Genomic DNA, 27788 nt, shown 5'->3' with positions numbered 1-27788 from the left:
ATGTAACTTTTACATACTGTATAACTAATTATGTATGGACAATAGGTTGTGCATGCAACAGAAGTATTGTGTATATATAATATCTTAATAGTATATAATCAACTAAGTAATAAATACAACAAAATACTAATTTTAAAGCAAGCAGTGGACCCCGCTAACTTATCAAATACTTACTATTAATCCACTATTTGTTTTAGATTGACTTCTGTCTTTTTCTTTGTAAAAAATTCCACCTGGATTAAACTGGGTACCCCAGATAATCTTGTGTCCTTGATTAAGAGCATCCATCCCAATGATTCTGGCATTGTCCTCAATGCGAGCTAGTTGTTTGTGTCCATGGCTCTGGTTAAATGGATACACAAAACCTCGGATTTCAGTGTCATTAGCTATGTAGAGCACTTGATCTTCTGGTCCTGCAGGTTGTTTCATTAATATGCAAAAAAAATGAATAGTGTCTAAATTCCATTTTGGGTTTAGAACAACAGTGTTACAGAATTATAGTTACAATACAACTCTTTACAGAAAACATTAATATGTACTAACAACAACAGATTACATTTTTGTTATGATGCAAACATTGTCTATAAAAATAAATACATTCTATCAGTGTATTTAACTAGTAAAACAATTAACAGTTAACAGTTCTAACAATTTAAATTAAGCTTGGATACAGCAATTTAAACAATTCAGGCTATTCAGTATAAATATTGTAAACATTACTTTTATACAGGGCTACTTTAGAACACAATACAACAATAATATGAACCGTTTTCACAAAATTTACATTATAAAATGCATTAATACAAGTATTACAAATACAATAAACTATTCTGAGAACTTATATAAACTTATTCAGAAGGTGACTTTAAATATCAGGATTATAACATTGAGATCATTTTTAAACATATCGTAGGTACAGTTTTGTACTGTGATGTCATTGTGTTTTTTGACAATGCTTATTTTTGACAAAGTTTCTAATAAATACATAACAGCGAGTTATAGGTGTACGTGAAGAGTCCTGCAGGTTGTTTACTTGGGGTTTTGTTTGTTATTATTTAAATGTGCAGTATTTTAATTTTGTATTTAAATAAATACATAAATAAATACATACATACATAAAACAGGCCTAAATACTTATTGCTTGGCATGGCCCATCATTACTGATGTCTTGTGAACATGAGGTCTGGATTTTGATAATGCATGCACAAAACTCATGTCTTAAAGGCATTCTGTACCGTATTTGTAGGTGATATACACAATTTTATTTTATTTTTGTAATTTGATGTCCATTTGCTATTGTGTAAGGAATAAAAAAACATTAACTCAGTCAAACTAAGTTTAATTTTGTGTCTATGACATGTGAACTAATGAAACTATAATATAATGTGTTACTGTGTTCCAATTCAAATGAATTGGAATTAGTTCCTGCACAAAGCATACTTAGCATAGGAATGGATAAGTAATCTTTATTGTGATTACAGCCACAATAAATTAACTATTTTGTATGAAAAAGATTTACGATGTCCCATTAATAATGGAACGTTACGCAGACAGTATGATTCAAAGGTTAATGCTGGCTTATATTTTAGACATATTAAAAAAATGCTGTAGGCATTTTCCTTCTTTATTTGTTAAACATTTTTTGCACACATTTCACTTCATAGTAATGCATAATTTGCTCTGCAGAAAACAAACAAACATGTTTTTACCTTTTGCTAAACAGCTGCCATTGACTTCTTTAAAATTTCTGCCACATGTACATTTGAAGGAGCTTTTAGTGTTTGTGCAGTAGTGAGAACAGGAACCAAAGTGTAGACACTCATTGACTTCTAAAAAGGAAAAAGATAAAAAAAAAAAACAATCAATTCCACATTTAGTGATATGTGACATTTTTTAATACTCTTTCAAAAGGTCAGTTCTGGTATAACACGTTTTAAAAGTGATGGGTAGATCAAAATGTTTGTGCTGTATTTTGAAAGCTGAATGTTAAAAGAAAAAACTCAAAGAACCTGAAGAAATAATCCAAGAATACATAATAAGAACCATGAGGTCTTTGTATATAGGAGTTAAAAGGCTCAGTAGAATTTAGCTTCTGCATTACAAAATCTACTGGTAAGCCACTGCTGTGGATATATGATTTTATGATATACACATGATGGTTCTATCAAGGTTGATTCTGTATATATGTATGTTGTAATAGGGCACTTTCTATTGGGGAGGGAAGGGTTACAGCTTTTAAGATTGAATGGGTTATTCTAGTGAAGTCAGTTTGTTTAATTCATCATTCAATATTTTTAATTAATAAATGGATGAAGTCGCATTCACAGAATATACATCTATGCAACAATTGTTCACAAAACATCAAAAACAAACTTCCAAGCAAGCAGTATCGTTGCCATTTTGGCTCCCTCTAGAACTGCAAACCCGTTTTCACTTGAGCATGGACCCCAGTCATACAATAAAGTATGATGTTCTGGGGAATAAATTCAAATCAGCAAACTCATTCACTTGCACCACAAGCCTAGTTTGAATATATGCCTGATTTATACCAGCTACATTACTAATAGACGATTACTACTAAATGTTGCTGTTTAACAACCTGCTTCTATCACAACAAGAAATCTATTTTACTATTCTAATTTGGAAGAATGAAGGCGAATTTTTTAACTATTGGTTTATTCTGTCACAATGTTATACTGCTCTTTGACTTGAATACAGCAGGATATTTTCAAATGCCAAATGAATCAATAAAAAAAAAATGTCTTTTTAGTTTGTACTTTGTGTAAACATTTAAAACTACCCACAACATGCAAAGCTAGTTGAGTAGCACAGGAACATATAAATATAATTTAAGGTTAGAATATGACACTTTTAGAGGAAATATCAATTTCATACATTTTCATTGAAAAAAATGCCAATCTTTAGATTTTAACATTGTAATATATCAAATTAATGATTTAATTATTTTTTTTATTTTATTTTTTTCCCAAAACACATCTTTAAACCTGGGATGATAAACATGGTCCGCAAGTAACACACTTTAAATTATTAAGATTCTGTAAATAAATGTCAAGAACAAAGATTGACAAAGGAAGCTATCAGATGGAGATGTAAAAGGAACTTCAAGAAGACCACATAAAAGATGGGAAGATGAAATAATTTATCAGGCATGACATGGACAAGGGAACCTATAGATTCAAGCAAGTGGGAACATCTTGGGGCAATCTTCATCCAGCAGTGGATCGATAAGACTGATGATGATGATGATGAAATAAATAAATAACATGTGGGCCTTTGTACAGCTATGTGAGACACATCAATGAGAAGGTGTGTCTGGACATGCGCTGTGCTAACTGTGACCCTAGACAGAGGCAGTGACACTCTCCCAGTTTTCACTCATGGTTTGCTTTTACAGAAGTAAAAAAAATCCAATAAGAGAAAAGTGAAAATAAGGTATTGACTGAAAAAAGTAACTGCAGCTGCCTTGCTTGGGCAAATATGGGCAACCGAAGGAAAGACAAGGAGGAGATATGACTGAAAATTGTATTTCTATAATGAAATGAAAATGATATCTTCGTCGCCCAAAGGGAGTAAGCTGTTACCAAAAAAAGATTTAAAACAAAAACTATAGACCAAAGAAAAACAAATAAACAAAAAACACTCTGCAAGGTCAGTAAGTAAGATTTTCTCGGTCTTACCATACCTTCACAATTCTTGGTCTTTTGATTTCTTTCAAAGCCTGCTTTGCACTGACAAATTGCTGTTTTTGTTTGATTGCAGACTGTATCATCACCACATGGATTCATTTCCCGTCCACAAATATCTTTACTTGGAGCTGAAGGAAGATGGAAAAGTACATGTTTTATTTATTGAGCTGACACAAATGCATTCTCTTGGTACCTAGTTTTAATTTTAACACTAGAACATTTACAGGAAGTGAATTTAAATTGGTATTATGAAAAGCAACAACAAAACATTACTCACCTCATTGTGTTGTTTTGAAGATATATTCATTAAAAATATAATTGTTTCTTAAGGATGCACCACTGACATGTTTGATACCACTTAACATTGTCTCACTTCAGAACATTAGCAAAATATTATGTATTTTCATTTGCATATATTTTTTTAAATAAATGATTCTCCTGTAATGTGTCCATTGATATTATGACATTTACATTTGTTTGTTTATTTTCATTTAATTCCATACCCAAAAAAACAAAGCAACTCAATACCCCCTTCAGAAATCAAATATATGATAAAAATTATAAAAAATATATATAAATTAATCCATATTATGTATGCACACACATATATGTGTGTGTTGTAATGTGTATGTGTGTGAAAGTATGTTATGCAAATTATTTTTCGGGCTTGGTTGGGGTAATGACAGAGAACAAATAGCACATTCTTCTCATTTGTACTGAGTACTGAGTTCAAAGCTAGTCCTGGATTAATTGCAAATGACATTCACAATATATATAAATATATATATATAAAACCACTCAAGATATTTTACTTGAGCACCATACACCATAGCAGCCGTTCCCAACCTCTGTAAAGAATGGGTGGGTTTTCAATATGCAAGGGAATTATACAAATACAAATAATATATTGCTTTGGCACAGAAGAGGCCTACTTGGTTTTGCAAGGCAATTACACACTGTGTTTTCAGAATATCAAAAAGGGATTAAAATGTTATAAATTAAATACAATTGTGAATGCTGACTGCAAAAGAAATATGCCTGGGAAAAGTTTTGCATTACCATTGTACTGCATGCGCAAAAACCTTACATACAAAAGTAAATAAATAAGCAAAACATAATCTCAATTATATAAAAATAAAGTTAAATAAACCATTTGGTGCAATTAACACATGGATTTAAATTACATCACAATTCTTGGGAAAACAAAAAACAAAAAACAACAACAACAACCCTGAACACAACTTACACGTCTTGCAGTCGAGCTCATCTGAGCCGCCATCCCCACAGTCATCAAAGAGATCACACTGCAGCTCAGCGGGGATGCAGCGCTTATTACTGCAGGTGAACTCAGACTTCCCACAGGGTCGCAGCTTTTCTATCACATTCTCTAATTCATTAAAAACCAACACCAAGGATTATGTGAAAACTCTTTGAAAAAATGGTAGACTATGCCAACTCATATGGGGTTCCCAAGCATAGAATTGTACAGGAACATCCATCAATCATATTAACATGTATTAACCCTAGAACAATCAAAACATTTTACCCATCCCCCCCGCTAGCACGAGTGTACATTCATAATCTCCATTATAGATGGAGAGAAATTAGCATATTACTTTACAGACTAGATTTGGGGTCTCCAACCCTGGTCCAGGAACTTCTGGTTCTGATTACAGCCAAGCTCAGTTACACAACTGAATCAGTGAATGATTGAATCTGTCAAGATGAACATGACCTTTAGTCACCGACTGAAGACACCTACACACCTGATGACTAAGGGCTCTCCAGAACCAGGGTGGGAGGACCCCGTACCACATGGCTATTTCATTGAATAGCAATGTACAAATACCATTAGATACTGTATTCTGTGAATTTACATTACTATCATATATATAAACATCTCTGTTGTTAACTAGTTTTACATCAGACATGTAATTGAAATGTTTTATACAGGATTATAAGTCTAATACAATTTTTAGAGCAGTGAGATTTGTTGGTCTCCACGGTCTCGTTCTACTAGAAATGAAAACACACAAAATTATATACACATACATATTAATGTGTTTGTGAGTATATGCCATGTTTAAAAAGAACATACATATTAATATTAGCAAAGTCTATACTACATATTTAATGCTAAATAATTGCAAAATACAACATTTTATTGCCATGTGACCTACCACACTCTTGCTCATCTGAGCCATCTCCACAGTCGTCCACATTGTTGCAACGTTGGTCAGACCGCAGGCATACTCTCTTATTTCTACATCGGTAGGGTCTTGTTGGTGGGCATGGCAACTTCGCTTTTTCATTAAAATAAGAACATATTTTTAATGTTTATTGGGTTTACAAAAATGAAAGTAAGCAGCCATTGATGGTGTGAGAATTCCTAGTATTGATTAGCAACTATATTGTCCAACTTTCTGGGGAGCCGGTAGACATGGTTAAACTGATAACAAACCTTCCTGTTGTTTCTACGAGTCATCCACAAGGTTACAGAAATGGTGTGGTGGATGTACCAAACGGGCCTGTCAAAGGGGCATTAGATTTACTAATTATCTATATTTGTGTTTATTTAGTAGCCAATATAATCTGTTAGACTTGCATATTAATCAGTGTTTAATGAATATTCATTGATTGATGCAATCAATCCCATGTATGTCTTTGTTCTGTCTCGAGGTCTTAACCTATACATGTCTGCACCTATTTATTCTCAGGGCTCAGACCCTTCGCTGAGTCAAGGCATCCTCTGTATCTCTGTCACTTGTTTCTCCACCTTATTTTATTTTCCACTGCCATCCTGTGCCATCCTTACAAATTGCATTCCTTACAATGGACTTTAATTGATATTCAATTAAATTTACCTTATATTAAAATGAGAACTATCTTAATAAACGTTACGACACATTAAAAATGTACATTACGATGTAAATCATCATGTAGCCAGCTGCAAAGTGCTGCGGTAACAGAATCCCTCTGTATCTGAAGGCTCTTTATAACCTTTTCATGATTGTGAGCAGTACTGAATGCTAATAATAAATTCTCTAGCATTTTAAAGAAAAGCTAAAGATCAAAGACATTAATTATTTCACTCTTCAAATACTTCACCTTTGGTTCACCCAAGATTTTCAGAATGTTTCATTTTTAATCTGATGCCTGTATTAATGGATATATCTAAGAATGTTTGTTACATATATCAATATCTAAGAACTGTTAGTTACTATATATGTTATGTGTATATAACATACACTCACCTAAAGGATTATTAGGAACACCTGTTCAATTTCTCATTAATGCAATTATCTAACCAACCAATCACATGGCAGTTGCTTCAATGCATTTAGGGGTGTGGTCCTGGTCAAGACAATCTCCTGAACTCCAAACTGAATGTCTGAATGGGAAAGAAAGGTGATTTAAGCAATTTTGAGCGTGGCATGGTTGTTGGTGCCAGACGGGCCGGTCTGAGTATTTCACAATCTGCTCAGTTACTGGGATTTTCACGCACAACCATTTCTAGGGTTTACAAAGAATGGTGTGAAAAGGGAAAAACATCCAGTATGCGGCAGTCCTGTGGGCGAAAATGCCTTGTTGATGCTAGAGGTCAGAGGAGAATGGGCCGACTGATTCAAGCTGATAGAAGAGCAACTTTGACTGAAATAACCACTCGTTACAACCGAGGTATGCAGCAAAGAATTTGTGAAGCCACAACACGTACAATCTTGAGGCGGATGGGCTACAACAGCAGAAGATCCCACCGGGTACCACTCATCTCCACTACAAATAGGAAAAAGAGGCTACAATTTGCACAAGCTCACCAAAATTGGACAGTTGAAGACTGGAAAAATGTTGCCTGGTCTGATGAGTCTCGATTTCTGTTGAGACATTCAGATGGTAGAGTCAGAATTTGGCGTAAACAGAATGAGAACATGGATCCATCATGCCTTGTTACCACTGTGCAGGCTGGTGGTGGTGGTGTAATGGTGTGGGGGATGTTTTCTTGGCACACTTTAGGCCCCTTAGTGCCAATTGGGCATCGTTTAAATGCCACGGCCTACCTGAGCATTGTTTCTGACCATGTCCATCCCTTTATGACCACCATGTACCCATCCTCTGATGGCAACTTCCAGCAGGATAATGCACCATGTCACAAAGGTCGAATCATTTCAAATTGGTTTCTTGAACATGACAATGAGTTCACTGTACTAAACTGGCCCCCACAGTCACCAGATCTCAACCCAATAGAGCATCTTTGGGATGTGGTGGAATGGGAGCTTCGTGCCCTGGATGTGCATCACACAAATCTCCATCAACTGCAAGATGCTATCCTATCAATATGGGCCAACATTTCTAAAGAATGCTTTCAGCACCTTGTTGAATCAATGCCACGTAGAATTAAGGCAGTTCTGAAGGCGAAAGGGGGTCAAACACAGTATTAGTATGGTGTTCCTAATAATCCTTTAGGTGAGTGTATACAGACAGATAGACACACATATATATCCCAGTTGTATTATTGAAACATTGTGTTTCTGTTATTTTGTATTAAACATGAGTTCAGTTTCTAATCCAGTATGCTTGTGTACTTTTCATTCAGATAGGGGACAGTGATTATGTATTGAAACCTTGCATTATGATACAATGCCCAGTCCCACCAGTCCTGCAGATGACAAGACAGCAGGTATTGTACACACCATTACACTGAATTTGTCATAGAAAGAGCTTCTGGTACTCTACTATTATACTATCCTGCTCCTTTACCATTAAAGTTCATATAAACAGAAATAGAGCATTAACTGAACATATTTGAATAAATACACAACTCCAGTAATATAATCCATAGATGTTCTATAGCATATTGGATACATTTAATTAGATAGTGCTGTATTGTCTTGACCTATTAGGCTAAAGTGATCCTTACCACACATATCAGGATCTTCATCCGAGTTGTCTCCACAATCATCTTCACCATCACACACCCAAACATGTAGCTTGCAAAGGGTGTTGTTACAAGTAAACTCATCAGTACGACAGGTATATGCCCCTGAAATTTACAAAATAATATATATTTAGTTGTTTGCACAGTATATCAAGACAAAGAATAAATGGCTCACATTAAAGCCCAATTTATAGTCCTTACTATTAAAATGATTAAAAGAGGGACTCATAACATTTTGCTAGACCTTAAATAAATATTCAAAATCAGTTTAATACATTTGACATTATTCTCAACATTTAACTGTGGTCCTAGCAGTATAGTCAGTTGATTCATTAGCCACTCAAATCTTAGATTAAACCCACAGATTCAATATGAATGAAGTTTGGAAGTCTTAATTAAGTCTCTAATGAAGGCCATGTATTGATAAACAAACAAGTTAAAATATCTCTTGCTCTTTTGGTATCCAAAAGAGAGGAATTGGATACATTTGGAGAAATACTGTACTTGTCTAAGGAGCACTTACATGCTTGCTGAATGAAAAGGTGAATTAATAGACAATATATATTTTTAAAAAGCAAGTGTTCAGAAATAGAGTATAACGTTGGGGTACCATCAATATGTTACTGTCATTTGTTTTCCGCACCATTTTTATAAAATACTTATAACACATTTTTTTAAATACTGTATTTATTAAACATATGTTTCAGGAAAGTGGAAAAAATAAGAACGCCTTATAAATTTGTACATTTTTCTTCCAAACATTTTTGGTAGGACAGTGTTTTTAATATTGTGACTATATTTTTAGCTATTATTTAAATGTCAAGTTTACTTTTAACAATTTTCTCACCACATGGATATCAAATGATACCAGATTTGGCCATGTCTAATGATGTGGTACATGTATTCCATGTAAAAAGGCTGAGATGCCGGGATACATAAATAAAGTAAGAATAACCCTTAAGCTACAAGGAATTAGTAGTTAGTACTTAGGGAATACTAATTTATTCTGACCACAGAAACATCTTTTGAAAACCAATCTGCATTGCCCACACTTACTGAGAATTAAGTTATTTATATTAAAATCAGCCATTATTTAAATTATTGTAAATGCACTATGTTCTTTTAATACTGTAAAGTGGGAGATAATGGACTAGAGGTGACTTTTAAGTAGACTTTCAGCTAGCTTTGTTATCATTAATTAAATAAACCAAACTGCAAATATAAGTCAACACCTGAAAGAGATTTGAACTTATTAAGTTTGAACAAACATTTGGGCTATACCTCTGTGGTTGTAACAACATGTCTATGGCAGAAAAAAAATATCTTATTAATAATCCTGTCTCTCTGATCTCAGAGAAATTAAACTAAACTGAAGAATAAACCATGACAGTTTAGATCTCCAACGATGTGATTACACAGCTGTGCTTTGACTAATTAATTCTAAAATTCACATTTTCCCCTCTCACCTTTCTTAATTGTAACTAGATGAAGTGGACATTCAGAATGTAAAATGATATTGACATTAAAACAGACCATGAAGATGAGAAAACCAAAAGCATCAAACAGTTTAATTGCATTAAAGGTTCAATTTTAAATCTTGTCACGAGTTTTCCAAGCACTGAGCCGCTTGGCTTTAAAATGAGCTTCAAAAGTTCCGAAGATTCTAAAGGTAATCAAAAAGTTTTAAGAGGATTGCAACATCCTATGGAAATTTTGAATTCTAGCACAAAATGCAATGGGTCTGTGTAACAATATTTGAAATTAGTTTGTGAACATCTATTTCAGACACTGTAATGACTTCCTTGTTCAAAGTCTTTCTCAGATTGTACGTTGCTGTATCAATCTACAGGCTTGCGATTGATGTCTAAGTTCAACTTATCTATGGCAGTATGGTATATGTCATATGTGATTTAATGTATTACTTCATAGATATTTAATAGATCTTTTCTTTTTAAACCTTAGTAACTATGGCAAAACTAGTTGTGGTAAATTATGGAAATGACTGCTTTCCTGTGAGACAAATAAAAAGCAAACACAGACAAAGACAACAGATATAGTGCCTGATTGACACAAACATTTGTCCTGGGTTTGAATTCAATACATTTTATTACATACACAATAATTCCGTTAGATACTTTTACCACTTTGCAAATTATCCGCAAGAGGCCACTGCCGAGTTAAAATAAATGCCTAAATGCATCTGTAACTATCAGACAAAATAATAAAACAAATATAGATTAATACTTTTTTTTTTTTTGGAACATTTTGCCAATGTGGCTATAAGAAGTATTCACCCTCTTGCACCTTTACACATTTTGTGTCAATCTTTGATACATTTAATTTTTTTTTTTTTCCCCTTTGATTTACACAACTTACTCCACTCTTTCAATGTGGGAATAAATTAAATGGGGGCGTGAAAAAATAAATTAAAAATAAAACCTTGCAAAATGTTAATTAGATAAGTATTCACCCCCTTTGCTATGATACTCCTAAATAAGCTCAGCTGTTGCCTTCAGAATTCACCCGGGTGAAATAAAAGTGGTTCACATGATTTCAGATTAAATACACCTGTAAAATATACACAGGTAGATTTTAAAACAATTTCGGGATATATTAGTGGAGAGGCAAGAACAGGGGAGGGTATAAAAAGGTATGAAAGGCACTGAATATCTCTTGTTTAGAGCAGGCCGTCCTCCCAAACTGAGGGCAACAAGAGGACAGGCAACTTTTAAACACCTACAGTGTTTCATGAGATGGGAGAAACTGTCCATGTGTCAACAATAGCTCAGAGACTCCACAAATCTGGCTTTGCAGCAGAACGGACTGGGAAGCTTGTCAGGGTAGAGGGTAAAATGGATGGAGCTAAATCCTTGAGGAAAACCTGCTTTGTGAATACTTCTCTAATCAAGACATTATTTTTTTATTTTTCATTAACTGTTGTTTCACAATACAAATTCTCTTGCCTCTTCAAAGTTTTGAGTAGGTTGTGTAAATCAAAGGGGAAAAATTCCCATTAAAATACATTTCAAGTTGTAACATAATAAAATGTGAAAAAGTCCTATATATATATATATATATATATATATATATATATATATATATATATATACACACAGTACTGTGGAAATGTTTTAGGCAGGTGTGAGGAAATGCTGTAAAGTAAGAATGCTTTCAAAAATAGACATGTTAATAGATTATATTTATCAATTATCAAACTAAATGCAAAGTGAGTGAACAGAACAAAATCTACATCAAATCCATATTTGGTGTGACCACCATTTGCCTTCAAAACAGCATCAATTCTTCTAGGTTCACTTGCACACAGTTTTTGAAGGAACTCGGCAGGTAGGTTGGCCCAAACATCTTGGAGAACTAACCACAGCTCTTCTGTGGATTTAGGCAGCCTCAGTTGCTTCTCTCTCTTCATGTAATCCCAGACAGACTCGATGATGTTGAGATCAGGGCTCTGTGGGGGCCATACCATCACTTCCAGGACTCCTTGTTCTTCTTTACGCTGAAGATAGTTCTTAATGACTGCCGCTGTATGTTTGGGGTCGTTGTCATGCTGCAGAATACATTTGGGGCCAATCAGATGCCTTCCTGATGGTATTGCATGATGGATAACTATCTGCCTGTACATCTCAGCATTGAGGAGACCATGCATTCTGACCAAATCCCCAACTCCATTTGCAGAAATGCAGCCCCAAACTTGCAAGGAACCTCCACCATGCTTCACTGTTGCCTGCAGACACTCAATTGTGTACCGCTCTCCAGCCCTTCGGTGAACAAACTGCTTTCTGTTATGGCCAAATATTTCACATTTTGACTCATCAGTCCAGAGCACCGGCTGCCATTTTTCTGCCCCCCAGTTCCTGTGTTTTCGTGCATAGTTGAGTCGCTTGGCCTTGTTGCCATGTCGGAGGTATAGCTTTTTGGCCGCAAGTCTTCCATGAAGGCCACTTCTGACCAGACTTCTCCGGACAGTAGATGGGTGTACCAGGGTCCCATTGTCCCACTGCCAATTCTGAGCTGATGGCACTGCTGGACATCTTCCGATTGCGAAGGGAAGTAAGCATGATGTGTCTTTCATCTGTTGCAGTAAGTTTCCTTGGCCGACCACTGCGTCTACGGTCCTCAACGTTGCCTGTTTCTTTGTGCTTCTTCAAAAGAGCTTGGACAGCACATCTGGAAACCCCTGTCTGCCTGGGAGAGACCTTGCTGATGCAGTATAACTACCTTGTGTCTTGTTGCTGTGCTCAGTCTTGCCATGGTGTATGACTTTTGACAGTAAACTCTCTTCAGCAACCTCACCTTGTTAGCTGAGTTTGGCTGCTCCTCACCCAGTTTTATTCCTCCTACACAGCTGTTTCTGTTTCAGTTAATGATTGTGTTTCAACCTACATATTGAATTGATGATCATTTGCACCTGTCTGGTTTAATCACACACCTGACTATATGCCTACAAAATCCCTGACTTTGTGCAAGTGTACCTAGAAGAACTGATGCTGTTTTGAAGGCAAAGGGTGGTCACACCAAATATGGATTTGATGTAGATTTTTCTTCTGTTCACTCACTTTGCATTTAGGTAATTGATAAATATAATCTATTAACATGTTTATTTTTGAAAGCATTCTTACTTTTCACACCTGCCTAAAACTTTTGCACAGTACTGTATATATCAAGGTTTGCAATATATTTTGGTTGTTTTGATTGCACTCCACTAGATATTTACATGGTCACCAGTATTTAAAACTAATTTTGCAAATAATTCTGTAAAATCAGCATTGTCCTATGCAAAATGTATAATTTATCAATTATATTACTTGATCAATATTTTCTGAGGGCCATACGTATGGTAACCTTTCTGTTTGAAATGAAAACACATTCCTGTGTACTGGACTCTGTAATAATGTGAGACATGAATAAAACAGAAGCTATGGTATGCTGTTTTAACATACAGCTGAAGAGCTATCATCAGGGCATCATCACCATTAATTTTTATCAAGATAGTAATATGCATAACCTTTATTAAAACACACACAAAGGGCTTCAAAAGAAAATCCACACAGGGTTTAAAAATCCATTTTATATGCAAGCTAAAATAGGCAGAAGATTACATTTCATTATTATTGCCTTCTGATATTAACTAAAGTATGCTTCACCCATAGTAATGATGCAAGCAGACTACCAACAACCTTACATCTAGGACATGCAATATCTGTGGATATGGCTTTCCTATGAGCTGCAGTGCTTAAAACATAATTCTGACAATGTTTTATTATTATTATTATTATTATTATTATTATTATTATTATTATTATTATATATATATTGTTATAATCACACATTGCAAACATAGTTGTTGAAGGCAACTTCTACAGAAGAAGAAGAAGCCTCTAGCAAATTCAAATAACATCAGAAACTACCATCAGGCTTTCTGTACGTTTCAGGTTTGTTAAAATGGCAATTGATAGCAGAAGGGGAAAAAATACTTAAAACAACAACAACAACAACACTATAATCAGTTGAGATCCTTTTTAAAAAACACTAATAATGTGAAACCTGAAAACAGATAACCTGTTGCATAAGGGCTCTATGAAAAAGATAAGAGAGAGATAAAGAAAATATATACTAAAGATAAAAAAGCCGTAGTTTGCCAATTGATGTGCAAAACTTGACCATACTCTGATATATTTCCTGCAAATGGCACTGCATTTGTGTTGTGTAAAGGCACACATAATAAATCCAAACAAGTTAGATCTCACAAAGCTTAAGCTTTTAAACTTCATAGTAGACTATTTCTCTTGCATAATAACATTCATTTTCACCTCTACACATAATTATTCATATATTGCTCACTCAGGAGGAGAGAGACATGTTTTTTTCATTATGTTCAAAGTTCACAGTGATGAATTTCTGTAAGCTTAAATGATTAGTCTGGTTTCTTTTCCCTCTTGCTCCAGCCAGGTGCACCTGATGAAATGACACGGTGGATCCTAAATGAATGTGTGTGAAAACATAAGCAAAAATCAATACTGCCTCTAGAATGAGCATGACTTACCATGGTCACAGTTTTCCTCGTCACTGCGATCCACACAGTCATGCACCCCATCACATTGCCATCTGGTCGGGATACAGAGAGCCCTGTTCTGGCAGAGAAATTGATCTTCTCTGCATTCTCTCACACAGTGAACCTGTCAATACAGCATGATATGGTTTAATTACCTTGTGTGTCTGGCTTACATTTTAAATCAAAACCAGGAAAAGAAACTTATCTAGGGAAGATTACAGGCAATCTTGATGTAAACAAAATGAAAAAGTATATTTGGCACCTTGCTTTCTTAAAATAAATACATTCTGTGAATAACTAGATTTTTTACTTTTTTCAGTCATCCATGGAGACAGAATGTGAATTATTGCTTAAATTAAGAATGGTGTCACCTTTAGTGAAGGAGCTTGACCTTTCTAACTCTTGAAATTGCGTCGATATATAATGCATAAGACACAAATCTTTAAGCAAACAGTATCTAGGGATTTTTAATAAAACGCCCCATTATAATGTCCATTATTAAGAGACAGATACACTGGGGTGAACTACAGGTTAAAGAATGCTATTTTAATCACACCGAGCACCACTGGGATTTGCTTAACAAACTGCTCCAGCCACAGTTAGACCAGCATGCTTAGATTAGCTGTGCAAATATGTTATTAGTGGGGATTCAACATGCACATTTTACAGAAATGTCCACAGACCATGTCTGAAGATATCATTTTTTAGAAATGTCTTATTTCTGAGTATTAAACTGACATATACACCTAGAATATAACAATCATTTTAACTTATATGGTATGATTCTTTTGAATTTATATGCAAAGTATATATAATGTATTCAAACTGTTCATGTTTATTTTTCACTTCTGAAGAAAGCAAGGGGAAATTAAGATTTAATCTGGATTTACTGCTAACCAGAGGCCACAATCAACTGAAATAACCACCAGACCCAAAGGGAAATAAAGACCATGGGCACTGTACTAAGAAGGGCATATACTTTTCTTAATCTGCTCCTATAGTGGATGAAAAATTAGCTAATGATTTGCTGAACAAGGAGTGTGGGGTATTTATAATGTTTTGTAATACAAATACATTTATAGTTTTATCTTCTCTTTCCACAGTTTTGTTGTGTTTCCAGTTACTAGATTCCAATTAATAGTTTGCTCCTTTGTAGAATAAGCTTTATGATATCTTTTCATTTCCGCTGCTCTTCACAAAATTCAGTTAAAAGGGTACAGAGATCAACACTGTTATGCTGATAAAGCACAATTGCATTGGTGTTTCATAAATCTTTTTTTTCGTTAAGAAAATGATAAACCTTTTTGCTTTTGCCCCCAAAGTTCAAAGGTATTACTAAAACCACAGCAAGCCACAAATAACATAATGAATCAATATCTTAAAAAAAACAAAAAAAAACAAAAAAACTATTATTGTATTTTGGAAAAGATTTTAAATTAGACAACAATTTATACAATGGCGACAGAAGGAATCGAGAGGGGGTGGGGGGGTGGGAATGGCAAATCAATTATTTTGTGAGATTCCCATTTTAACATGGTGAGTCTCCTTAATAATACACAGAAATGCCCATATCTCTTATGATAAAACCAATACAAATTGAAGAACAAGGGATATTGTGTGGGATAGTGATAAAAAAAATATGAATGGCTTATTTGCTCTATAAACACAGATGATAAGAAAAGCAGTGTTCATAAACAACACACATAATGGAGAGGAATAAACATTCTTTAAGGAGACAGAATTCCTGTATTTCCCATGTATGACTAATTAAATGATATGCAAGAAAACTCACCTCATCCGAACCATCTGCACAGTCATCTTGTCCATTGCATCTCAAACTGGCCAGCACACAACCCCCACTTGCACAGACATATTCATTTGAAGAACAGGAAGGAGTCACTATGAAGCCAAAAAAATAATAGATGTGTAATTGACTAATATTGTAATCCAATACAAATGCTCATATACAACACATTTACATACATAGCTCCTCCATAGTCAGAGATTGAAATGAATACAAACTGCAGCTCAACAGAAACAGTTTACAATGGGAAACGAATTAATCGATCTCGTAGGCTGACCAGCTGAACAGAACCGGTGCTAACTGGGTGATGGGGGAATAATTTCCCTGCTGCTATGTTAAATACTTCAATCTACACATTGTAAGCTTCAAATATTACAAAGAACTTCCATGTTTCTTACATTAGAATTCCCAGGTAAAGGTGCAAAAGGTAAGTGCTGCAACATTTATTATCCATCAGTTAACACAATATAAGCTTTTTAATTATATATATTTTTGATTTCAGCTATGTCTTAGTATCATGACCTTTACATTTTTTATTCCACTTTACAAAAGCAGTTTCAGCTAGGGGAATGACAACCTGCTTGCTTGTGCAAAATTATTAGTAAAAAATTTAAAATACATGATGGATCAGACACAAAAAACAACTGTATTAATTTATATTTCTACTTTCCTACAATTATTTCCAACCCAACTTCTCAGTGATTGGAAAGGTCATGCATCATACGCACATGACAGATAATGTCAGAGTATTGTAAATTATCATACCCATTTATAGTGGTCCCACTATGCCTTCTCTGATTGCTCTGATTGTTTCACAAATGATTAGCAATTTTTTATTTAAAAGGATTAGAATAGACTGTGTTTGGATCACTGCATGACTGTGTTTCTGTGCTGCAGGTAAGGAATGTAGAGGCACAATTCCCAACTAAAAAACAGCTATTATTTTTAATAGCATACTTAAATACACTACTTCCTCCTCCCCGCAGGAGCTTGTATTTTCTACAGTGAGTTATTGAAGGCACAAGCAATATACCTTTGTACTCTCAGTTGCGTTAAAACCAGATTTCAACTATTTCCCCTGGACACACTGTTCTAGATCTTAATGTGGGATATAAACTGTGGCTTTTACATACATGTTTAATTACTCTTTTGAAATTACTTTATAATGCCATAATTTAGTTATCTTCAACATTATATATATATGAAAAAACACATGCAGAAAGAAAATCTTTCTGAAGCAGTTCTCAATATATTATTTGAAAGTGGCACCTCCAAGCTGGCCAAGAAAATAAAACCTTGCTTCTTGCCAACAACTGTATTAAGTAAAATTAAATAGTTAGGAATGCAAGTTCCTTTGGGGACATAGATGGTCATAATGAGTTATAATCTGAACAGTTATTCAGTAGTAAAGAGGTTATGCTGTAAACATTAGTCTACGGAGTTTGCAGAGAACTGGGATGAAATGTTACAAAAGGAATTACTTATTACTTACTACAAGACAAATTCACTCATAGGATAAGCACATTTAGGTTCAATATTTCAGTAGATCATCTGAAAAGCATATTAAAGAGAATTGGAATATAAAATACATTGTAATTACTATATACAAAATGAATATAACGGTAGGCACGACCACATTGGCTCTTTATGAAACAAATTATTGTAAGCTAGACAAACTACAAACAAAAGAAGCACAATAGCAGTTTAATCAAACTGGAAAAAACATAAATGCAGCAGAAATGCTAACTAAACTGAACCAAACCAAAGACTATGTGCTGGATTAAATCAAAACTTTGACCCACCCACTAATAGAAAACTACAGAACTGTACTCAGTTGTGGCTTCATTTTTAGAAATGTGCCACTTTCTAATAACTGCTATGATGTACAGGTTTGTAGTTTACTATTAGCGGGTGGGTCAACATTTTGATTTAATCCGGCCCTATAACTCAAATACTCTAAACTGAAATGATTTGTTGCTGATTGGTAGGTGGTAGAAATTATGACAAAATTATTCGATTGGATATACAATATAACAATTTTATAAAATCAAGAGAGGTCATACTTAAAATGGTATTAGATGTTAGCATGACCCCATCAGGAATTGGAACTGTTCAGTTGAGATCACCTCTTTCCCTAAAATATAGCCTATTGCTGCACTGGAATAGTGCAAGAAAAGACAACCAGGATACCACAGGGCTGAGAGCTATGTCATACACAGATAGACTAAAACAAGTGAATCTCTTTAGCCTGGAGCACAGACGTCTTTGGGGACATCTATTGGAGGTTTAAACATTCTAGGAGACTCTGACAAAGTCAATCCAAACCTTTACTTCAAGCTCAACACAGAGACATGGCCAGAGGGTATGAATGAAAATGAAGTGCAACTATATTCAGGAAAGAGAACAGGAGGCCCTATACAAAAAGCTACACGGTTGTACAGCACTGAATAAACTGCCACATCCGTTTATGGATGCTGAGTCACTTTGAAAATTAAAATGTATATGTAATACTGAAAATCATTTCTAAGGTTGTTTTCCATCTATTTATAAAGATAGCATATATTTTTCTGAAGCTCAATATTTGATGAAACCCCAACCTCCTGCAAATAGGCTACATAATTGACTCAGTCATTTTCAGATGCACACAGATTTGACAAAAAAACAAAACTGGGAAACAAACCTTTGTCAAACCATGTAAAATGCTTGTGTCTATTTTGTATTGTAAAATGGTTTTGTCTACACTATTGCCTTTGGAAAGAACTGAATTAAATATTTACACTAAATATTTACTTCATAACTATGTAAAATATTTATTTTTACAGTGTGAATAAATATTCTCTCATGATTCAACATATTTCTATCATTTATTTTTTGATGTGAGCAACAGACAAACCAACAATCACACAAAATCAGTCCTATGGACATTCTTTTAGATCAGACAAGTTGTTATTCATTCTCACTTGTATTTTCTGTAAACAAAAACATGATAAAAGCTCCAATAACCTCTGCAAAATGTGATGGTCTTAATGGAAGCTTTCACAATCAAACCTGTGTTTCAAACAAATAACTGAAGTGCACGATCATTTCATTTGAATAACTACTTTGTGTAGTCATGCTGTGCCTTTATCAGCTGGATAAGGAATGAAGACATGGGACACAAATTGCTACTGCTATTATCCAATTTCTAAAACAGAATTCAGACCAAAAGACATGGTTCTTTCATCATTAATATTCATGAACTTAATTTACATACTTTACATTTACACATAAAGTTATCAATTTGGATTCCATCACAGAACCTTTCCCAATGAATTTGTATCATACATATATATATATATATATATATATATATATATATATATATATATATATATATAAAACAACAAAAAGATACAAATAATAATATGTAATCATTAAGATAATACAGACAAACACAAATAAATACATACATACGAACATAAAAAATAGTCCTGTGTTAAATGACTGACACCTCTGCAGTATATCTTTCCCAAGCAATGACAAGGTGTGATGTCACCCCGATTGCCCCAGTTTCCATTAAATCTAAAAATTCTTCTTCTTCTCCAAGACTACAGCTTGCTGCACTCACAAAGATACACATCCAATTAGTACTGTCAGTGAAAGACAACTCTTCCATTATTACAGCTCAACAAAGTTTGTTCACGGGATGAGTAATTGAAGAACCATTATTATTTGTTCAAGGAATTTTTTTTTAATGAAGCTAGGTGTTTGGAGTTTTTTACATATATGTCACCCACATGGATGGTCATTTTCTTGCTTTTTCCTATAATTTACGATTGTAGGGAAAAAACAATCCAATCAGTACATCTTAACATATGTTCTGATTATAAGCTCACACCATTACCTTCTCAGACAGTTTTATGGGATAAATTAAGTAGCTAAAATTGCTGAAAGTCTTCTCACATTTTTACACAGTGAGGTATGGTAAACAATTGCATTTCATGTTAATGCTTGTACTAATTATGAAAAACACATTTTGAGCCATTGTATTGTGAATAAATACCAACTTTTATTTTATTGTTATGCTTTTCTTTCATGCTTTTCAACACATGGTGAAATAATCTCTGACGAAGACCTTCTGAGCACCATGTATATTACCCTCATGTGTAATTAAGTATTCAAATAAGTTATCTGCAGTGATGAAACATGTTAACAAGTTCAAAATTACTCCTTCTGCCGAAAGCCTTCTCTATGGAAGACTTCAGCAAATGGGAAATATTAATTCCATATGTGAATGGAAATGTCCTTATTTGAGTATCTTTCTACCCTTTATTATGTAACCTCTCATGCAATCATGTCTTATTACTAAATATACATAATTGATTAGATTACAATGTTTGCCTAATAAATCCATGGATGGCACTTTCCCACTAAAAAATTTGATATCTAAAATAAATAACAACCAGCACTCTGATCAATTGTACCTCAATTTGTTTCCCCTTAAGACTGCTTTATTGATTTCAGAAGTACAAATCGATGTTTTCAAGATTTTCACGATGCATTTTATTTGAGAACGCATATATTTATCATTCAGATCAGTAGGTTATTCTAATACTTTTTTAGTTGTATTTTAAGAAAGATTATCCAAGTGTCCCCCCTAATGTTGACTGCTAATATACAGTTAATAGAGAGTAAATGACCCTAATTAGAAGGATATTTATGGGGAACTGTTTGAAATTCACCAGAAATTGTATCTGTCTTGGGTTATGTATTATAATTATTATTAAAATACTTTTCGCTTCTAAGGCAGCCATTAGAAACAAACTACATATAAACAAATCTTTTGAAACTGTCAGAAAAGCAGCTCCTTGATTTCTTAACCTATATTTGCCTAGTAGATATGTACAGCTTCTGTGCATTTGTTGGCAGAGGAGCAAAACAGGTTATAAATAAACATAAAATGAAACACAATCTACCTTGGTCACAGTTCTTTTCATCTTCCCCCAACTTGCAGTCTTCCTGACCATCACACAACCACTTGAGCGAAATACACAAGTTATTCAAGCACTGGAACTGGTCTGTAGAGCATCTTGTTTCACAATCTTTCTGTAAACATATTGAAAAACATGTTACTTAAACACACCATTTTGAATAATAGTATCATTAAACGTGTTAAAATATAATTGTGTTTTTTATCACCAGCAACAATGTGAAATAAACTTCTCTGAATTTGTGTCACTTTAAAGGATAGTTTCATGTTATGGTCATGATGTTTCTTACTGTATAATGTCCTAGGGGTGTGTACTCTGTTTATTTCCTTAAATTAAGCATAGACATAATACAACAGAATAACATCAAGCCAGCGAACATATTACTAAATTAATCTTACACAGCTGTAAGCATTATGGGATTATATAACATATTATGTTTTTTCTGTAAAATAATTTGCTCTTCTATTTACATGGAAGATTGACAAATGTTTCTTCTCTCTCACATGGCCCTCAGCAAAGGTAAGTGTGGCCACTTTCATGACACAAGGGGGCTATGTTGGGCAAATTAATTATTTAGGAAAAATATTGCACTGTGGTGTGTTGCTGCTCTGTGTAGTACCACCGCTGCCTAGAAGCAGTTGAGTAATGAGCTGGGGACTAGTCTTTAAAGCTTAACTTGAGGCTAGAGTACACTAAGTGAGAAGCATATTAATAACTTTTTATATATACAATATGCACCATTAGAGATCAGAATGAATCCTTGACACAACTTTCAAATACACATCACATGGTATTTGTTTCCAGTTTCACAAATATGTTATATATTCATATGCACACTTAAAGTATTTTCTGGTAGATTTCCACCTCTAAGGGTTAAATTACCCTCAGAAATCACTATGCTAATTCCACTATATCAAAGCAGCACAAAAACATGGTTAATAATCTCATTGGAAACATAAGAGTAGTCAAACGGCCAGTAGTGAGCCTTTTCAGATGTAAGGATAAACTGTTTTTTATGATCATCCATTTGAGGAGCATTCGCTAACCTCATCAGAGCTGTCAGCACAGTCAAAATCTCCATCACACCGGAATCGGGCCGAAATGCATTCCCCATTTGTGCAAATGAAATCTTTTGAGTTGCATGTCACAGGTTCTAAGGGTAGGAAGGAAGGAAAAAATTATTGGAGTAATACAACAAGGACATACTTTCTAATTACTGTACTACCTGTAGTTTATAGTGATTTGTGGCCACCAGGCCGTGTTCATTTATTTTTCCCCATTATGACAGCATATTTCACAAAATGATTTAAAATCCACAGCAGTGCAGCATTTAACCACCAAGAGACAATGCTTATTAACAGTGACTGTTAACTAACACATAGAGCCAAATCAGAATTTGAGCTGCAAGGATACCTCCCAGCTAGAACTGCAGTTAAATCTGCTTTTGCGCTGCTTGTCAGCTTGGTTGCTCAATTATCACCTTTTCAACATCCTGCTTTATTGCACTATGCATTATAAGTAGTGACATTTGTGGGTAATGGCTGTAGGAAAGGCTTTATTAATTCCTATATGCCTAGTCTCAGCCATTCTTACGTAAGGGAAATAAAAACAGGAGACCTTCACTGTATTATACGTGGGGGGAAGTTTAAATTGGGTCCTTTGTGCTGACAAACAGTGGGATTAACATTTTCCATTATCATCTTAAATAATTATATCTAAATAGTGCAACATCTCACAGAGAAATATCTATTTCCCCATCTTTCTTTCTTTCTGTCTATCCATACCACATGAGTGAGGATCAGATCTGGGATCTCAGACAGAACATAGTTATATTGATCTTTAAAAGTGTTTTTGTCATGTGTTTTTTGTTTGGTTGTTTCAGGTCCTCGTGCTGATGGTTGTGTGTGTTTATTTTACACAATCCATTATCTGAGTTAAAATCATAGACATATACAAGCATACAGTAGCCTATAAGCATATGATCTAATAATTGCTTTTCCAATGAGAAATAAATTCAACTTGCTTAATTATGGTCTGGGGCATTAACCAAAATCCTGCACAGAAAGATCTACATTACCCCCACTAGATGGAGGTGTTTTACATTGGGGTGGAAAGAGAAGGAAGAAGGAAATTCTTAAAAATAAAAGCAGGACACAACCCACTTTTATGAAATAAGGATAATCTGGAATAATCTCTGAGATTTAATGTAAAAGCAACATGGACATACGTTGTAAGAGTTCTACAAGAAAAAGACAAGTGACTGTGACAACCTGTATAATATTTTAGTGTATGACTGTGAAAGACATATAAATGGCATAAATAAAGACTTCTCTCATTGTCAACTTAAGTAAAAGGTTACATTCTTTAACATTCTTGTTCTGGCTCCTTGCTTGACATTCTGTTCTGCTAAACAGCAATTTTGAGTCTTTTTTTTCCCATGGACCATAAAGCAAAGATTGATGACTGTACATAAACAAGACTGTTTTCCCTCTCAAGAAGTGAAGCCAGGAGACATCTTGATCTTCACTCAGAGGTCACTTTCCTGGCTTAATATCTCTCTGTAAAAAACTGCCCCGTCATGCATGATCAATAATGCAATTTTTTGCATTATTGTTATTTTTAATTATTGTGACTTAACCGCTTTTAAACCATTATATTATATACTACAGAAAACTAACTAAAATTTAATCTGGAAGTTAACATATTACCCTTTAAGGAACATTTACTGCAGTATCAGATTCCACTTGACTGGTACTACTGGCATAAAAGGGCATATGTCTGTGTGATGAACCAGTTTAATTAGACTGAGAGATTAGAGGATACATAGCAAAGGCATCCACAAAAAAGAACAAAGGTAGAGCATAAAGGGAGCTAATAATTAATAGGATGGCAATAGGTGAACCTCTAATTTTTAACCACCCTGACAAGATAATTGCTCAGTATGGGAGTTGTCTAAATGGAGTCAGCATTTTATTTAAAGAGCTATATCTATTTTTTTTGTATCACTGATGATAGCCTGAATATGTAACAGGTTAAAAGGAGGAGCATCTAATTAGCATATTGTATTTGCAGTAAATCTTACATTAAACTACCTGACTAAATAGAATAAAGCTATCAATGAACAGCCAAGGAATTTCTGTTAAAGAAATGTTATACGACAAGAATATTAGTCATTTAACATCTTTACAATAATAAAGACTGAGGGCTCTGTTTCGTTTAGAAAGTATATATTTCAACACCCAGAAATGTTATAGATTGATTTTCAATATGTCCTTCTCCTTCACAAAAGGCCTACAATACTGGCAGGTTTGTTTACTCAGGTGTCTAAATTGGAAGATCTACCTTCACATATAAGATGCATAAGCAACACTGAAATAAAATACAGGTAACACCATTCACCACATTTTACCCATGAAAACAATATTGTAGAATCTCCTGACAAAACAGAATCAACAAATCATCCTATAATAAGTGCATTATATATAATTTCCCTGTTAAAAAATAAAAATAAAAAATAAAAACAACACTTTTTGGTATAATTACAAATGGCAGGTGCCTGAGTCATAGACATTGCAAACAGTAAACTGTTCTACCAAGGCAATATAAGATGTCAATCAAAAGATGTCACCAATTGAATTGGCACCTTCTTTTATTATCTTTCAGATATCCAGGAGCACATAAAAGAGGAGAAAAGTGCGCTGTGCTGTCAGCATTCCAGGAGATATTACCATAGTTTCCCATATTGTAAGTTTGATTTCAAGCACCCAAAACCAATCAAGTGGAAAAGAGTCTATTTGAATTTGATGGGGTACATGGACCGTGCAAAGGCTTTGGCAAGTATAACAGAAATTCAGAAGCTGTGAAAATCATACAAAGATCCCGGAAGCAGGGTTGTATTGCAAGAATAACTGGAGTGATAAGTAGCTAAACAATACATTATCTTTTAATTTAATTAATATGCACTTAGGCGAATGGGATATGTTGACTTTTGTCTCAAGACAAAGTACCTCACTTTGTTTTTGCCTTGGCTATTAATCAAAAGCTCTGAATACACAGACAATCCTGTCAGATACAGCTAAACATAAACCAACACTTCTTTCCCCGTGACTTCAGGAAAACACTATGGTGTCAGTAAGTCAAGGACTGTGTGAGAAAAAAAGTTGTTGCAAATTGTCTTCAATTTATGCATTTTAAGCACTTCTGTTGGCTTCTGTTTTTTTCTAATAGAAAATGTGTAAACTTCTGTTAAAACAATAACATGGAAAGAATAAGTCTGTACATCGCTATTTATACATTTCTTAACTTTAATACTGAAAATAAATAAATAACAAAATGCAATCCTTCTCCTTATCTGCCTGGGTTTGCTATGGCTACATAACACTTCAAGATTGAACCCATACCCAGTGTAGCAGAAAAACAAACAAACAAAAACTACTCACTGCAGTTCTCTTCATCTGTGTTGTCTCCACAGTCATTTTGACTGTCACATCTCCAATGGTCTGGAATACAGTTGTTATTCTCACAGTGGAATTCATGAGGCCCGCATGTCTTTTCATCTTGAGGAGAAAAACAAAACAAAACAAAAATATGAAATATGAAGGCGTATAAAGCATCGGCTCATGGAGGTACAATGTATGTTAAAAAATGTGTAGCAAGTGTCTCAGAGAAATACTTACATGTATTTATACTGTAATGTGAAATACATGTATTCATACTGACTTTCAAATTTCAATGTATAAATATCAATCATCGATCCATATAAATCAAGTTTCATTGTATAAATATCAAACTTTGATCCATAAATATCAGACTTCAATGCATATTACAAACTTTGATCTTGATATTTCTAGTTTCACTGTACAAATATCAAACTTCAATGTGTATATATATACAGTAATATTTTCATGTTTGGACCTCCATAATTTATATATGCCTCCCTAAGATGTTTAAACTTGTTTCAATATACAGCTTCTCTTTTGCAAAGTGTATGATTTCATTCTGCCATCTTTTATGTGGCCATCTTCTAGGTCTTTTTTTATCTCTTGGTTTCCATTCAATAGTTTCCTTTGTCCATCTATGAACTGCTCTTCTTGAAGTGTGGCCAGCCCATTGCCATTTTAACATTTTCACACTTTCAATGATGTCACATATATGAGTTTGCTCTTGGATATATTTATATATATGCACATACTGTCCCATTACTTTCATTACTCTAAGCGTAATTTACATTGTGAGCAGTTCTGCATAGGTCACCAATTATTATAGGTCACCTATTATTTATTTGTTTTTGTAAACATAGTGGGGATATTTGCAGGATATATCTTAAAGCTGAGATATGCACCTTCTACTATTCTATACATTCTTCTAAACTGCCTTTTTTCAGGACTTTCCATGCTGGAAATCATACATGAAATACTGTCTTATCTCACTGTCAGAAGCCTAATCCAACTATCATGAGAATGGATAAATATATAATGCATTATTAATCGACACATCACAATGCAATGTCTGAGTACTAATTCCCAGACTTAATGCAGCATTAACAGAATTCTAATTTGATTCAGAGCTACTGCAGAATATTTCCCTCTTTTTTTTTTTTTTTTGTTACTGCAGGGCAAAATTCACCTTATGTACTTGAGAAAAAGACAGATGCTATATGATATACCCTATAACAGCTACAGAAACATATCTGCTGAGGGGAAAATAAACAGACAAATATAAACTTACCTCCAAGATCTCCTGAGATTTTCAGAAGGGCTTATGCAGATATAAATAACTTTTTTTATTTAATTTAATTTTTAAACCATCCTAATTCATATTCCAATATCGTACCTGGGCTATATACAGACACTAGGCCAAGTGTGCTTAGATCTTCTCCAAAATAAAACATTTAAAAGTTAAATTACAACTGTGCAACTGCTCAGTTTTTTTTTGGTATGGTTTTGTAACTTATATCTCTAAGTAAATTCCTTGATAAATTGGGCCAACTGTGCCAATGTGATAATAAGGTCACACTGTTTTAAAGTATGTATTGTCTCCTTTGCTAATTAGAATAAAACATGCCCTTGCAACATACATTCATTATTATGACCTACAAACACAGTTTGCAGATGTCACAAGAGGGTAATTACTAACCATGCATGGACAAAAAATACTGAAAGTACATAGACTTAATACAGAATTCCTGATTCTTTGTGTACCTTAACTGAAGAACAGCAAAAAGTTGCAACTCACCAAACTGTCAACATTACATATTGTGGGAACTGTACCAATAAGCAGACGTACTGTTACCACATGTTTGGAT

The 27788-nt window shown here is 34.2% G+C and overlaps 1 protein-coding gene across 1 annotated transcript in view; it reads right to left on the bottom strand.

Annotated features, from left to right (window-relative positions):
• The window catches only part of lrp1bb (low density lipoprotein receptor-related protein 1Bb), a 316016-nt gene that overhangs the window by 26965 nt on the left and 261263 nt on the right, over positions 1-27788 (bottom strand). The window contains exons 67-77 of the mRNA XM_066688514.1: positions 25924-26040; positions 22531-22637; positions 21470-21599; positions 16503-16609; positions 14702-14834; positions 8623-8745; positions 5888-6010; positions 4954-5094; positions 3704-3835; positions 1710-1829; positions 175-413 (exon numbers count right to left, since the gene is read on the bottom strand). Of these exons, the coding sequence (XP_066544611.1) occupies positions 175-413; positions 1710-1829; positions 3704-3835; positions 4954-5094; positions 5888-6010; positions 8623-8745; positions 14702-14834; positions 16503-16609; positions 21470-21599; positions 22531-22637; positions 25924-26040 (1472 nt within the window). The remainder of the gene's footprint in view (positions 1-174; positions 414-1709; positions 1830-3703; positions 3836-4953; positions 5095-5887; positions 6011-8622; positions 8746-14701; positions 14835-16502; positions 16610-21469; positions 21600-22530; positions 22638-25923; positions 26041-27788) is intronic.

This window comes from Amia ocellicauda, chromosome 16 (genome assembly GCF_036373705.1).
Source record: "Amia ocellicauda isolate fAmiCal2 chromosome 16, fAmiCal2.hap1, whole genome shotgun sequence".
Classification (NCBI taxonomy): Eukaryota; Metazoa; Chordata; class Actinopteri; order Amiiformes; family Amiidae; genus Amia; species Amia ocellicauda.
Note: the sequence above shows the minus strand (reverse complement) of the source record. Positions and strands in the feature narration are given on the sequence as shown.